This window comes from Carcharodon carcharias, chromosome 5, assembly GCF_017639515.1.
Source record: "Carcharodon carcharias isolate sCarCar2 chromosome 5, sCarCar2.pri, whole genome shotgun sequence".
NCBI classification, from domain to species: domain Eukaryota; kingdom Metazoa; phylum Chordata; class Chondrichthyes; order Lamniformes; family Lamnidae; genus Carcharodon; species Carcharodon carcharias.
The window spans coordinates 61,140,225-61,156,546 of record NC_054471.1 but is presented as its reverse complement, the minus strand read 5'-3'; the positions used below and the strand labels follow the sequence as shown (position 1 = coordinate 61,156,546).

The 16,322-nt window shown below is 39.9% G+C and overlaps 1 protein-coding gene across 1 annotated transcript in view; it reads left to right on the top strand.

Moving 5' to 3' along the window:
- The window catches only part of LOC121277874 (pleckstrin homology domain interacting protein), a 246,095-nt gene that overhangs the window by 97,947 nt on the left and 131,826 nt on the right, over positions 1-16,322 (top strand). The window contains exons 9-10 of the mRNA XM_041187625.1: positions 3,793-3,893; positions 12,498-12,568. Coding sequence (XP_041043559.1) covers positions 3,793-3,893; positions 12,498-12,568 — 172 coding nt within the window. The remainder of the gene's footprint in view (positions 1-3,792; positions 3,894-12,497; positions 12,569-16,322) is intronic.

The following is a 16,322-nucleotide window of genomic DNA, read 5'->3' as shown; positions in this document are numbered from 1 at the left end:
GCCACTTGCTCAGTGAATAAAGCACAAGATTCCATGAGTTTTGAGCAAATAAAAATAAACTTTACACGGTCAGAAAGGTAAAACGATTTACAACATCTATACTATAATATTCAGGGTAAGTATGAGGTACATGTGAATTAACAGGCAACTGTGGTCGAACACGACACACTACACAATAAATGGCAGGTGCAACCAAGACAGCGTCCTTGGACTTCTCAACAACTAACCCAGATGTCAGTAAACACTGAGTCAACCAATCTCACCGAAACTCTCATGAGGGATTCCAGTCTTCACCTTCGAAGATCTCACCTTGGAACCCTCTCCAAAAGTTGCTCCAACTTGGATAGCATCAAAGATGGCCTCCCTGCAGGGTTTCAGTCTTGTTGCCCATGATTCCATTCCCCTGGATTCCTGAGTATACACTCAAGCACAAAGTCACAAACACAATTTCAGATCTTCGGCCGTGCCGAGCGGAACACTACTGCTCCAAGGGGATACATTTGTCCCAATGACCCACAGCACAGAGTCGCCAACCTTCTGTGGCCTTGTTGGATTTTCAGGGCTTCTTCTAAACCCTCTGGGTTACCAGAGCCTCTTCACTTAAAGTGTGCTACCCATAGCCCTTTTCCTATTTGGAGCCTTTTTTGCTCTGCTGTCTTTTTTAAATTGAATTGGGACCTCATCCTGTTCCTGTCCCTTCTCTGGAACTCTTTTAGTTCCCTGTCCCTTGTCCCTTTTGAAACCTCTTCCTGTTCTCTGTCCATTGTCTCCTGCCTGGGACACTTCTTCATGATGGCGCTCCACTCCTGGTCACCTGACCTGGGTTTTTGCGCCTTTTTTTTCCTCCTTGTGCACAGGCGTTCCTGGTCTGCGTGTGTGCAAAACATCCAAGGTCCATCAGGAGTTCCTAAGGTAAGTATAGTTTTCATAAGCTGAAAATACACTGATGAAACAAGTTCTCTTGTACACGTTTTAGGAATTCTTCTCTCTCTTTATCCTTTACATATTGCTATCCCAGTCTATATTCAAATATTTGAAGTCCCAATTATTAACACCATGTAGTTCTTGCACCGTTCTATAATTTACTAATTAGATTTGATCTAATCTTTGCAATATCTTTACATATTCGAATAAAACAATCCAGTACATGTCTGACTGCAGAAAATTGACTTGTGGCAAGGAGTGGATATATCTGATCTATCAACTTAAGACACGATCACTTCAGGCAACAAGGAGTTTTTTTTATTCCTGTAAGGGAGTCTGAGAAGTCGCTTCTGGGATCTGAGGAATGCAGCAGCTTTGTCAACTTCTAGTCAAGGAAAATAGTTTCAGCAAATTAAAATAGAGCTTTTTGCAAGACATTGGGCGGGATTTTCTGCACTCACCCGCCGCCATGATCTTCTGGTCCCGCTGCAAGTCAGTGGATTTCTGGCTGGGGTGCCGCCTCACCCCCGGCGGGTCCTGCCCACGATGGCGCTGGAAAATCCCAGCCATTGAGTGTAGTTTAAACCTGAGATGCATAGAGCAAATACTGTAATTTTAGCTTCACTCACATAATACTATAGCTAAAGTCCTTCCAATGGCTTCCAATAGTATAGCCAAAAACCTTTCAACTCTAGCCTGTCTGTGAATGGTTTTTACTGAGTTTTTGTAGGAGTTTTTTCATTTGTGAAAAACTAGAATGTTCAAAGCAGGATGATATTCAAAAACACAAGCTGGGAAGAACAAAATATAATTAATTTTCAAATCCAGATTAGTATTTCTGGAATAAAACCAGAAATGCTGGAAATAAGGCAGCATCTGTAGAGAGAGAAACAGAATCAAAGCTTCAGGTTGCTGACCTTTCATCAGAATTACCTGGGGTTTTAAAGGATCTTGAATACATGGATGAATGTCTAGATTTATTGATTTTGCATTTATGTTCACATGGAAGGAGTCTAGTGAAACCAATGGGTTCATTCCACAAGTTACCTTCAACAGGACCTTGCATACCACCTCCACCTGAAATTAATGCAAATAGTAATGGCATATGGGCGCAAATGGTGGCGCTGTGGTTAGCGCTGCTGCCTCACAGCTCCAGGGACCCGGGTTCGATCCTGACCTCGGGTGCCTGTCTGTGTGGAGTTTACACGTTCTCCCCGTGTCCGTGTGGGTTTCTGCAGGGTGCTCCGGTTTCCTCCCATCACCCAAGGACGTACTAGCTCAGCAGATTGGCTATGGTAAATTGTCCCCCTTTGTGTGTCTGTGTGTGCCCTGTGATGGACTGGCGTCCCATCCTGGGTGTACCCTACCTAGCGCCGATTGCCTGTTTGGATAAGCTCCCATTCCCTGCGATCCTGAATTGGATGAAGTGGTTCTGGAAAAATGAGTGGTAACCACATATGGACAGTAACATTGCAAGTGGTTCTATCTCCTTGGGCTCTGACCCTCTCCCTATCAAAGTTGCCATCATCACTCTCGTGTTTTGAAAAAAAAGCACCATTGATCCCTTTTCCCTTGCAAATCATCTCTCCACCTTATATCTCCCTTTTCTTTCAAGACCTTAACCATAATGTTACCTCCAAACTCTGGGCCCACATCTTTCTCGATCTCTCCTAAGCTTCTGTCTTATAACTCTTAACAACATACTTGAATGACATTCTCTCAAGGAGACCAAACTAGAACAATATGGTCACTAATAGATCCAATAGAGAATTCAGGAGTAACTTCTTTTTACCCAGTGAGGGATTAAAATGTGGAACCTGTTCACACAGGAGGACTAGAATAGATGAATTTAAGGAGAAACTAGCTAAGGAGAAATGTGAGCAAGAGAGGAATTTAAAGAAAAGGATATGATGATGGAGTTAGGTGAATTAAGATGGGAGGAGGCTCGTGTGGAACATAAGCATCAGCATGGTCCTTTGGGCTGAATGGCTTTTTTCTGAACTCCCAAGTATTATGCAATACCATGACTGTGATCATTGTTCATTATCCTTCCTGGACCTCTCTTTGGCTGTTAGCATGGTTGATCACACCATCTTCCTGCAGTGCTTCTGTTCCATTGTTCAGCTTGGTGGGATTGCTGTACCTGGTTCCACTCTTTCTTACCTGTCTGATCATAGCCATAGCATTTCCAACAATGCTTCTCTTCTGACTGCTGCACGCTAATATTAGGATACCTCCATTTGCTTCTTAAATTCTTATCCCATGTACTTGTAATTTGCAGGCAATTATCCTGGTCCTCTGACATGTCAAATTTGAAATTCTCATTCTGTGTTAAGTAGCCTCACCATTGTGCAATCATTTTCAGTTCTCTTTATTTCTCAGACTCTGGACTTGTGGACATCTTCCTCCTTTCACATCGTAAATGGTAGCAATGTCTCTAGTTGTGGTCATGGGTATTTGGCTAAGTTTTTTAAAAACCCTTCCTAGCTTGGGGATGCTGATGCTAATTTTGGTGCCCCACTGTCACTCCACCTGAAGGCAGCCAGCTCCTCATCTCTCAGCTCAGTTTGGTGCCAAGTAGGTTTGTTTGTTCACACAGTTATTGGGGAAAAGGTCTTCCTCCCTGCCTCCTAAAGCCTTCCTTGCCTTACTAGTTAGAATTTTGTAAGATGGAAGTGCCTGAAAACAACAGCATCTGGATCATTCTTGGGGTAGGTAGTGAGAAAATTGGTTGCCTTTATAGCTGGTCCACTTAATTAATTAACCATTGCTAACAAACATTTTCTGTTGAATCGTGTTGCACATTTTGACAGTGAAATATGCTTTTGCATGTTGCCTGTTGCTAACCTTTTTAATATTGTTTTTCAGTTTTCGCCAATGTGTACTGGCTCTATGAGGTTCCTGTCTTCCACAGGGGCAGATGGTACAGTTTGTTTCTGGCAGTGGGATGCTGGCATGTACAAATTTAGGTAAGTAGATGTGCTTTCTTTTTAAGTAACTGTTAATAGAGTTTCTTAAAGCAAATGCCATTTTGTAATTAATTGCTCTTAAATATTTTGGTATTTAATTTGTTAAAAGTCTGGGTTCAGCTGAACAGAATATTATGGGTTACATCTGTTAATTCAAAGCCATTTTTGGAAGGATTATTAAATTAACACAGTGTATGAATTGAGCAACTTTAATATAATATCAAAGGAGGCCTTTTAATTTGAACAATCTCAGTTTGAATTTTTTTTCATCAGTTCACATAAGAACATACAGGTAGAGTACCTGAAATCGGAGCAACTCAGTACCAAGTTTGTGCTGGATTTCAGGACTTGCTGGTTCACGGGGAAAAAATTGGAATGCCTTAATTCAGTGAATAGCGAACAGATGCAGGAAAACCAACTGATATGATTGCAAAACATTGTAGGTTAATGGCCATAGAGTTATAGAGTTTTATGTGCTGGAAAGAGGCCCTTCGACTCATCATGTCCGCACCAGCCATCAAGCCCCCAACTACTCTAATGCCATTTTCCAGCACTTGGCCCGTAGCCCTGTATGCTGTGGCGTTTCAAGTGGTTATCTAAATACTTCTTAAATGTTGTGAGGGTTCCCGCCTCTACTACCCTTTCAGACAGTGAGTTCCAGGTATCCCCCACCCTCTGCGTGAAAACATTTTTCCTCAAATCCCCTCTAAACCTCCTGCCCCTTACCTTAAATCTATGCCTCTGGTTATTGACCCCTCCAATAAGGGGAAAAGTTTCTTCTTACCTACCCTATCTATGACCCTCATAATTTTGTATATCTCAGTCAGGTCCCCCTTCAGTCACCTCTGCTCTAAGAAAACAAAACCAGCCTCTCTATTCTTTCTCCATAGCTGAAATGCTCCAGCCCAGGCAACATCCTGATGAACCTCCTCTGCACCCTCTCTAATGCAATCACATCCTTCCTATAGTGTGGCGACCAGAACTGCACACAGTACTCCAGATGTTGCCTAACTAATGTTTTGTACAGCTCCATCATAACCTCCCTGCTCTTGTATTCAGTGCTTCGACTAATAAAGGCAAGTATCCCATATGCCTTCTTAAACACCTTATCTACCTGTCCTGCTGCCTTCAAGGGTCTATGGACATGCACACCAAGGTCCCTCTGATCCTCTGTCCTTCCTAGGGTCCTACCATTCATCGTGTACTCCCTTGCATTGTTAGTCCTCCCAAAATGCATCACCTCACACTTTTCAAGATTAATTTCCTTTTGCCACTGTTCTGCCCATCTGGCCAGCCCATCGATATCGTCCTGTAGTCTAAGGCTTTCCTCCTCGCCATTTACCACACCACCAATTTTCATGTCATCTGCAAACTTAATGATCATACCTCCTGCATTCATGTCACGACAAACAGCCAGGTTTCTGCTGATATTAATTCGCTTCTCACGCATTGGATTGAATAACCCTTTCATGTCACCCCCACTTCCCTACAACAGCACACCCTGTTTAAAACTAGAAAAGATCAATCAAACCAAAATTATGTTAAAAATACCCTGTAATTGTTATTGAAAACTATTTGCTTTTTATTCATAAAAGATTGTACAGTACTCTTCAATTAACTCTTAACTCCTTGAGCTGATTTGGGCCAGCTGCAAGAAGGCAACTAGTGCACTTGGAACTTAAAGGCTTTTGGGAATCAAATGCAGTGTTTGAATTTAAGCCTGTGGCTTCTACTTGGGTGGCCTTAATGGCATCAAAACTCAGTATAAGTACCTTGTGCTGTAGCAACAGCAAGCCTATGTCCAGATCCCAAGTACAATACATAGCTAAGTATTTTACCTCTTGGATTCTGCAAGAGTTTTTTTTTGCTCTTCTAGGGTGAGTACAGCCGTCTCTGCTACGTCTGCACTGGGTCGGGTGGGGTCAAAGTTCGTTGGAGTGCAGGAAAGGTTAGACGTGCAAAGCTGATCAGTACTCAGCAACTCCCTGAGCTTTTTTGAGCTTGGTCTAGGTAGGGTCAAGGTTCACTGGAGCGTGGTAAAAAATGTCCAGTTTTCAGATACAATCAGTTTTTGGGTAGCCGGATTTGAGGTACTGCACCTGTACATACAAAAATTAGGAGCAGGCCATTTGGCTCCTTTAGCCTGCTCAGCCCTTTGATAAGATCATGGCTGATCGGATCGTGGTTTGAACTCCACTTTCTTGTTTATCCCCGTACCCTTTAACTCCCTTGTCAATCAAGAATCTATCTAACTCAGTCTTAAAAATATTCAACGACCCAGCCTCCTCTGCTCTATGGGGAAGACAATGCCACAGACCAACAACCCTCTAGGAGAAAAATATTTTCATCATCTCCGCCTTAAATAGGAGACCCCTTACTTTTAAACTGTGTCCTCTAGTTCTAGTCTCTCCCACAAGGGAAAACATCCTCTAAGCATACTCTGTCAATCCCTTCAGGATCTTATTTGTTTCAATAAGAGCATCTCTCATTCTTCTAAACTCCAATGGATACAGGCCCAATCTGTCCAACATTTCCTCATAAATTAATCCTTCATCCCAGGAACCAATTGATTCAACCTACTCTGAACTACTTCTAATGCTAGAGTATCCTTCCTTAAGTAAGGAGACCAAAACTACATACAGTTCTTCAAATGTGGTCTCACCAAAGCCTTAAACATCTCTGCTATTATATTCCATTCCCCTTGTAATAAATGCCAATGTTCCATTTGTCATCCAGATCACTTGCTGTATCTGTGTACGAACCTTTTGTTATTCATGTACCAGGACACTCAGATCCCTCTGTACCACAGAGTTTTGCAATCTTTCTCTATTTCAATAATATAGAGCTTTTCTATTCTTCCTGCCAAAGTGGATGAGTTCACATTTTCCCATAGCATATTCCATCTGCCAAAATGTTGCTCACTCACTTAATCTATCTTAGTCCCTTTGTAGACTCTTTATGTCCTCCTCACAACTTACCTTCCTACCTATCTTCATGGGAGGTGAGTATCGTCGGAAAGGGTAGCATTTGTTGCCCATCACGAATTAGTCTTGAGAAGGTACTGATTGACCTGCATTCAAGAAGGCAGCTCATGTCAGAGGGCAGTTAAGAGTCAGCCAAATGGCTGTAGGTCTGAAGTCACCTATAGGCTAGACCAGATAAGAGTGGCAGATTTTCTGAAGGACGTCAGTGAACCAGATAGATTTTTACAACAACCCTATAGTTTTTTGGGTACCTTAACTGGTATCAGCTTTTAATTCCATATTTTATTTAATTAATTAAATTTAAGTTCTTCAGCTGTCATAGTGGGATTTGAAGTAATGCTTGTGGATCATTAGTCAAGGCGCTTGCATTGTTCTCCAGTATTAGAACTGCTATGCTACCATACCCCCTAGAAAACAATGGAGGAAGTAGGGGTTATGTAACTTCAGACAGACCTGTGGGCTGCTTTAGCGTTGGTTAATCGTAGGAAATCGCATGCTGGGAAATGTGCAACATCTCTGATGTTTTCAAAATAAGGTCAATGGAGTATTGGTAAGAGTGTTATTTTGTTTTGTCGAAGTGATAATATTTTGGACAAAAAGTTCATCCTATCCTCATTCCCTGAAGAAGGAAGAATAATTTGATTTCCATTCTGAGGGTGCTAATTATGCAAATTTTCTTTATTTCTTTACATTTTTTTTAGAGAACTATACATTCATATGAGGGTACAAATTACCGGTTCCTCTACATGTTCTTGTAAATTTGTTCAATGTGCACGGAGCAGGGATCTCTCCTGAAGAATGCATTTACATTGGAATCATCTGAATGTAAATAGTAAATGTGTTCAATCTTGGATTGATTCTACCAGAACGAAACTGAATGAGAAATGGCTACCTTTTAAAACTAATACATCCCATAGCATAGATTCAAAGGTAGCTGACTGTGAGTTAACTGAGATTTCAACTCCGACTTTGACGTAGAGCACCATTAATGACATAATTTGAGGCTTATAACTTCAAACTTGAAAATCCTTTTCCATTAAACAGTATGTAACTTAAAGGTATTTCTTATCATGTCCTTTGAAACTGCTGTTATCATGGATCATGAAGATCATTTTTCACAAACTCCGCTCTTGAGAGCAATAGTTATCACTATTGTTCTGTTTTTTTAAAGTGATGCCCTCGCCTTATTATTTTCTTGCAATGACCCAGATAATATTTCACAGATGGAAATGAAGGGTAAAGTGAAAGTAGCATGTACATGTTAAAGTGATGGGTGGTTTAGTGATCAATTTCAAGTATGCACGAGAGTTTTGGATTGAATTGGGATTGGCATGTTTGCAAATCAGTCACCAGGCTAATGTAAGGCTGCATGTTTTTACTGTGATCATCTGTTCTTCAAACTTGAAATGAAGATTTTTTAAAAATGGAAGCCCTCTCATTCTCAATGGAGTCAATTTCCAAGTAAGGTATCTTTTTTTTTGAAGGAAAGTCTCCTTGAGTAGTTTGATCAAGGTTTACATCTCAGAAGGATGCCACTCAATCCATTGTATGGCTCATTTTTACAGCAGTCTAAATGAATCCAACCTCCCCGTTCTTTTCCGACAGCCTTGCATCTTCCTCTGCTTCAAATATTTATCCAATGTTCCCTTAAAAATGTACTGATCCTTGCCTCAACTGTTTCCTTTGAGAAAGCCTTCCATGCTGTAGCAACTCAGTGTGTAAAGGCATTTTTATTAATTTCATTGAATCTCTTCATGAGCGTTTTAAGTTAATTAACCCCCTCATTACTATTATTCAACTAGGGAAAATAGTCTTTCTTTTTCATACTTCGTAATTTCAAAAACCTTCATTACGTTTCTGCTTGGTCTTCTCTGCATCAGTGGAAATCATCCATTTTCTCCCTTTTTTATAATTTCTCATCCACGACAAATTCATGCTGTATGCTTTTGTGGCTTTAATGTCCTTTTTGCAGTGGGGTGATCAAAACTGCACACGATGCTCTAACTGTGACCAACCTCTGCCTTGTAAAAAAGAATTCAACTTCTTTGCTTTTGTGCTCTGTACTTTTGATAATAGAACCCAAATTGATATTGGCCTTTTTTAAATCATTCATCTTACTGCAATTTTGCTTTCAATGCATTATGTACTTGCACCTCCAATTCTCTGCGTTCCTCCACAACCTTTTGTGTCTTTTGATTGAGCACATCTCTAAGTTTTTTCATCCAATATGCATCATTTCACACTTACCTGCAGTAAATTGCATCTGCCACCATTCTAGTAACCTGTCCATGTGCCCTTCAAGACATTCAGTCCACTTTTCTGATTGCCCTACTTTTATGTCACTAAAAAAAATTGATATTGTGCTCTCAATGTTCAAGCCTAAATGATCTAGATAATCTTTTAGAATAATTGTGAACTCAGCATTGGGCCCTGGGTTTTTATTTTAATTCACTCACTGGGATGTGGGTGTTGCTGGCTAGGCGAGCATTTATTGCCCTTGGGAAGGTGGTGACAAACTGCCTTCTTGAACAGCTGCAGTCCATGTGTTTAGGTACACCCACATTGCTGTTAGGGAGGGCGTTCCAGGATTTTGATCCAGTGTATACCACTTCCAATCTTTCTGGAACTTGTACAGCACTCATAACCCTAACCTTTTGTTTCTTGTCTATCAGTTAACTTTCTATCGATGCTGCCTTGTTTTCTCTGTACCTGTACAATTGGTTATTTCTTCAACAAACTATTAAATTTTTGGACATGACTTGCCTTTTAAAAAGTGCAAGGTAAGTAGTGTACATGATAGAATACATTCCATGCTTCTGGAACATATTTTCAGATCTTCTGATGTTTAGTCTAAGTATATAGACCAAACTTTGTCTTTTCTTCTCTCTCATGTATGCAGACTAGATTGGAAATTTACCAAGTACATCCACAATGTATATAAAACGACGATTTAGTTATTTAGAGATTTTTAATACCTGCCAGTATGTCTGGGTCAGTCAACCTAGATAAAACAGTATTACCTGTGTGAAGACCATTAATTCACTCTTGCTAGACAAAGAAGTCATAATACTAATATAATCAATGTCCAAGTCTGTACAACCAGCATTTTTGTGAGATACTAATACTACAACAGGCCCTTAATTGCAACAGAATTAGTTTAGAAACACTAACATTATCAGTAGAGTGTAAATATTACAGACACAGGTATAATTTAAATATATTGCCATATCTCCTCTATAGTGGGGTTATTATAGATTATAGCTAGTTTGAGGTCTAATGTAGCCAAGTGGTTTAACAACTTGGATGCCACTGTATCAGCTGCAGCACTTCTTCTATTTTTGCAATTGATCTCTTGTTCAGAAAACCTCAGTTTACTTTCTGAAACTGTGACAATCTGCCACCGCCCCTAACAATCTTCCTTGTGGATTCTTCATCTTTGATTTTGGTTCAGCTGACCAGTGAATACTAATTGCTAGATTGAGTAGTGAAACTCTAATAATGTGCATTTCAACTCTCAAAGCTCTTTGTGTTTTCCCTTTCTTGCCTGAATTGATTCTGCCCAACTGTTTTGAGACTTCTGACTGTGATTGCCAACAACTCTTTTGACTCTTCTTTGACTTGGTTGTTTGATTACTGGTATGAGTAAACTGTTCTCTGGCCTAATTGGCTGTTTGGTGCCTGACTGCCTTTGTGTAACTTGGCAAATGACTGAGCTGAGAGAAGGTCAATGAACGACCTTCCGTATCTTAAATGTTGCTGAAAAATACTCTATATGTTTAAGCTTCATTGTCAAATTAAGAAAGCCTAGTTGGGTTGTGTGTGTCCCATTCAATGTGACAGTCAATTTTGATAGGCACGTATATGAGAAATTATGGATGGTCAGTTTTCACATGTTCCACTGAGACCAGATCAACTGACGTGTTTTTTAATTTATCTGTTAACTTACCATAGCACTTTAGCCATACATAGGGCAGAAAAAACAGGGCTTTAACATCTTCCTGAAAACTATACCTGTTAACCACTTGACTAGATTCCCATCCATTTCTTATTATGCTGTTGAACATGTTTATAATCTTTGCTGGGAGAACAGTTGATCTGATTGTGAGTGTCTCTGAGCCTTTGCTTGCTCATGGAGCTGACTATTCAAATTCTTTAGAGTTTTCCAGAATTCCGGAATGTGAATCAGAGTTTCCCAGAGATCTGTAATATGGTTTGGGAAACCACTTGTACTACAAAATCCAGGCTGCTTGAAGTTGATTAATTCATGCTACTCTAAATATCCATTACTTGTTCTTGGATTCTTCAAAGTGACATTGAATGAACTGCTTCCCACTCTGACTCATTAAATGTGGTGAATCAGCTCAGTGCGTCATTGCTCTAATGTGAAGCAAAATAATGTAGTGATGCAAAGAGACTGATGCACGGAATCAGCTCATTATCAATTGTCTAGCTTTCTGATGGTTATTGAATCTAGTACAGCAGTGATTGAAAGAACAGGAACCACATCTTATATTATCTGTCCTGTCATTTGGCTCTGCTTTTGAAAATTATTTTGGAATCTGATTTGCAAATAGTGTCCGTCCATCAGTGTGTGTGTAGTCCCTGACATTTAAAGTTGTGTTTGCAATTCCTGAGTAACTATTTATGTTAGAATCAGTGTCATCCATTAGTAAAAGAGTGAGGTTATGTTGTGTAATATAATATATCCTAATTCCCATTTGCTTTTGTTTAAAATTACCTATTAATATATTAACAAACAGCAGTACTTTGTCTGATGGTCACAGTATCACCTGGTTAACAACTAAAAGGACCTTTGCATGAGGAGAAGCAGTTTCTCAATACCTACTTTGCAGGGATTCCTGTGCACACACAATGATGCATGAAGTAACTCATGCCATTGACAGAGGTGTTGTCGTCATCAGAGCTAGAAAAAAGCCTCGAGCACTAGGTTCTGCTGGAAATGTGATCCTATTGGTCCATAGTAGAATATTGATCTAACATTTTAATTGTGTTGAAGGCACAAAAATGTATCAATTCAGGTGAAATATTTGTTTTGTGAGGACACAAATAATATTCGCTGATTTCAATTCTACCAAGATTTATTGTCTTGTATTCGGATAGCTTTTGTGATAAAAAGGAGTACTTTATTGTACTACTTCTACAGTTGCTTTTTTATCCAAATATAAAATTCTCTTGTCTCTGAAGGGGCAGTTTATTTTTGCATTGTATTTTCAAAGGTTTACTTTCATGTCTTGAATTTATGAAGTTTTTTTAAAAAGACTATATCAATCTTAAGTTTTTTCTTTCAGACCTTGTACCAGAAGACTGTTCTGACATTAGTTTTGCAGTGTGCTATTTCAATAGCTTATTAATTAAAGTAACCTGGTTAATTTTATATAAGTTTGACAATGACTGATATGGGAATTCTTTTTAAAATCAGTATTAATTATTGCTGCCAATGCCAAATTTCACTTTTTACAATATTAACCTCCAGGAGGTAAAAAGCGGCAGTACTCTCCGAAGTAAATAGAAAATGTGTTATACCTCAGTTTGAAAGTGAGATAGTTAGTTAAGACCACAGTATTTCTAATAATTTTTTAATATTCTGTTTTGAATACAGCCATCGGCCAATTAAATTTACTGAGCGACCAAGGCCAGGGGTTCAAATGATCTGTTCTTCTTTCAGTGCTGGTAAGTGACACTGGAGATTTTAAACCTTAAAAGATTTGGGTGACAGTAATTGTTTTAAAACTCAGCGTGTAGGTAGATGTCAAATATATAATCTCTCATAATTTAAAAATACATCTTGGTAAACGTTCTGGCCGTAGATAATGTGAATTACGTTAGCAACTGTTTCTAGAAACTGTGGACCAGTGCTTGGTTTCTGAGTGGGTACTTCAGTAGTTTCATTTTTCACTTGTTGCTGAAACTAAGGCAATTTTTATTTTTTGGAATATTAAGAGAACTGCACCTTGGGGCATTTTATTCTGTTAAAGGCACTACATAAATACAAGTTGTTGAATTTTGTATGTGATGTCTTCCCCTACCCACTTACAAAAAAACTGGGCTACTTTATGTATCACTTTCTACTTAGGTCATCTGCGCATTGTGTAATATTAATGAGATGACAATATTTAAATTAATATTTTGTAGCTGTTAATGCGAAGCAGTTAGAATATTTGTTGCCTCTTAAAAAGAGCAAATATTCATCTGGATGAGTGCATGGTGTCTGCCTTGGTTTTGCTGAGACCATCCCTCATGTTCTTAGTTTTCACATATGTCCGGTTGGAGGAAAGTTGGATGCAGGGCGCCATTCTTTTTTCCTTTACATATTTGATGCATATTCCCATTACTTGTATTCTACTCTCCATAAACTTGACGTCATCCAAAACTCTGCTGCCTGTGTTCTCACTCGCATCAATTCCCTCCCGTTTACTCATCACCCCTCTGCTCACTGACCTGCATTGGCTCTCAGTTAAGCAATGTCTAGATTTTAAAACTCTCTTCCTTATTTTCACACCCCTCTGTGTCCTTGACCCTCTCAATCTTTGTGATCTTTTCAGCGCCATAATATTTTGATATATCTGTGCTCCTCTAATTCTGATCTCCTCCACGTCCTTGATATTAATTGCTCCACCATTGGTGGTCTTGCCTTCAGCTGCTGCAGCTTTAAGCCCCATAATTTTCTCCCTAAAGATTCCTGCCTCTCTAGCTCCCTTTCCTCCAAGATGCCTCTTAAAAGCTACCCCTTTGACCAAGCTTTAGATCATCTGCCATAATATGGCCACATATGGCTCAGGGCCAGAGTTTGTTTTATAAATGCACCTTGACTTTTGCGTTTATTACATTAAAGGCGCTATATCAATACAAGTTTTTGTCATTGAGTGTGGATTGTGCCATTGCAGACTGACAAAAGTATGGGCATTTAATACAGTGGTATACTTGACAAGATGGCTGGTACATTAATCTTTCTTATGGTTTGAATATAAAAACTGTGTATTGGTGCATTGGTACACTTATACAGAGAAGTTGATTTCTTATTTGCAAGCTTCCTATCATGTGATTCTGACAGTGTTGTGGAAGTTCTGTGGGGTGCAGCAAAAAAAGACCTTTGGTCGCAGCAGGAGCAATAGTCACAAAATGAAGGAGTTACTTGCCAAGTTCAGCGTGGGCAGGCATGATTTTGTGACTTTTTTTGTTTTGGCTGTGTTGTTCAACATTCTGTTGACTTTGTTGCTTGTTTCTCTGCATTGGTTGACATGTTTAGCTCCCAAGTCTCTCTCAGGTTCATCTGTAGTTTATTCATGGATTGTGTGTTGCTCCTTTTTCCTTCTATGTATATTCCTTTGCACTCTTCTATACAAAATCAGGTTTTCCAATCTGCCACCATGCATTTTTGTCCCACCAATTTTGTTGTCTCTTAGCTGATTCCCTTGCTGCTACCGCTTTTGTACCATTTGCAGATTCGATGATCAGAATTTTACGCTCCCCAACAGGTGGGATTTTAGACAGGGACGGGGAACGAGAAATTGGAGGATGGGATTCCCATCGGGTTCCCGCACGTCCTGACCACACAGCGATTTTACGCTGGGGCGAGCAAGGCCTCAGATGGGAAGCCCACTGTTGCCCCAATTGAGGTGGAAGGCTGAAAATCATCAGAGTTTTATCTCGGGCAGAAAGGGTGGGAAAGCCCTTTTCTGAAATAGGGTGCCCCCGCCGCCCCGCCCTCTTAAGGCGTGATGGCCTCTGGAACTCCCCCTGAGACCTCCATTGTCCCTTTCGCACCCTCCCATTCCCTACCCTCCCCAGTCTGGGACCTCTTGAACATAGCCAGGCATTCACTTCCTGGACTTAAGTGTCAGGCACCCTCCTGCATTTCTTCTTCTGTCCACTGCAGCGCTATCACTGCAGGGACTTGAGAGCTGTCGGCGAATCAGATTGACCAGCAGCTCTTTAAGGTGGGGTTTTCTCCCAAGTGAGGGGCGGAAGTCCTGCCTGCAGCCACTTGGAGCTCATTTAAGCATGAAATGGCAGATGGGAACTCGGAGTCAATGGGGATGTGTTCCCCACCGGCTCTTTGGATGGTGGGAAGCAAGACCCCACGATCCAAAAAATTTAGGCCAATACTTTTCATGGGATTTCTAATCCAGATCATTTAAGTATGAACAGTAATGTTGCTAACACTGAGTCTTGAGACAACTTATTCCGCACCTCACCCATACTCCATAACTCCTGACAAATACTCACTTGCCACCTTTTAGCATTTTCTTAACCATTCCCACTCTAAATACCCACTGCTTTGAATTTAACTTCAAGCCTTTTGTGTGGAACTTTGTCATGTGCCTTGTGGAGGTCTAGCTAATTGTACTCATTATCTCTGAAGTATTTCTGATGGATTTGGGTCTGAGACTTGGCTCATCTTTGAAAATCTTTCTTCTACGCTTAGTGTTGCATGTTCTACTGCCTACAAATCATATATTAAATTGTCTTGTAAACATGACACATTGAAAATAGAAATGTATTCTGGGACTGCTACTTTTGTATATACCTTGGATACCACCTTATAACATTTATTAAAACTGGTTCTCATTTTTGGTTATTTCTCTGTCCTACATTTGAATAATATGTAGACTCCCCTGTATGTGGTTGGCTCTCTAGTTTGTCACTATACTTAGTTTTCCTACATTTATGTAAATATGGTTCAGAAATCAATTCTATTGTTTCCAAAGATAAATTGCTTTCATTTTGGATCCAAACAACAATCTTATTAAGGAAACATTGCATTGAATTTCAATTACAAGCTCAGGCTGCCTAAGGAAAATGAATGTTAACCAAGCTATTGGATAACAAATCTTTTGACTGCTAAAATTGTTACTTGGTGATGCTGTAATTAGTTGCATTACGTCAGCAGATCTTTCAGTTGAATTACTATTAATTTCAAATGAACTCTGAGGCTTGCTGGTTTTAGCATTTCGTAAGGTGGAGTGGGTCACTCACATTGTCCTGGGAGCATAAATTACTCTAATGGCACATACACAAGTGTATCTAGGGACTCCTGAACCTCTCAAATGAGAGAGGGAAGTAAGTGACATACACCATTAATTATTCCACTCCAGATTTTTGCTGTTCTGCAGTTAACTTGTGCTGAAAAAAATGTTAGAGGTCTTTTTTTCTTGATCTATATTAATTAACTAGACTTGGTCGTGCGGGGCACCATTTCAGAATTGGTGAATGACACAAAACTCAGAACTATTGTGAACTGTGAGGAGGATAGTGAATAGGCTTCAGGAGGACATAAACAGGCTGCTGGAATGGAATGGCACGTGAGGGATAAAATTTAATGTAGAGAATTTTGAAGTTATACATTTGGTATGAAGAACGAGGGGAAACAATATAAAACACAGGACACAATTCTAAAGTGGGTGCAGGAGCAGAGGCATTTAGG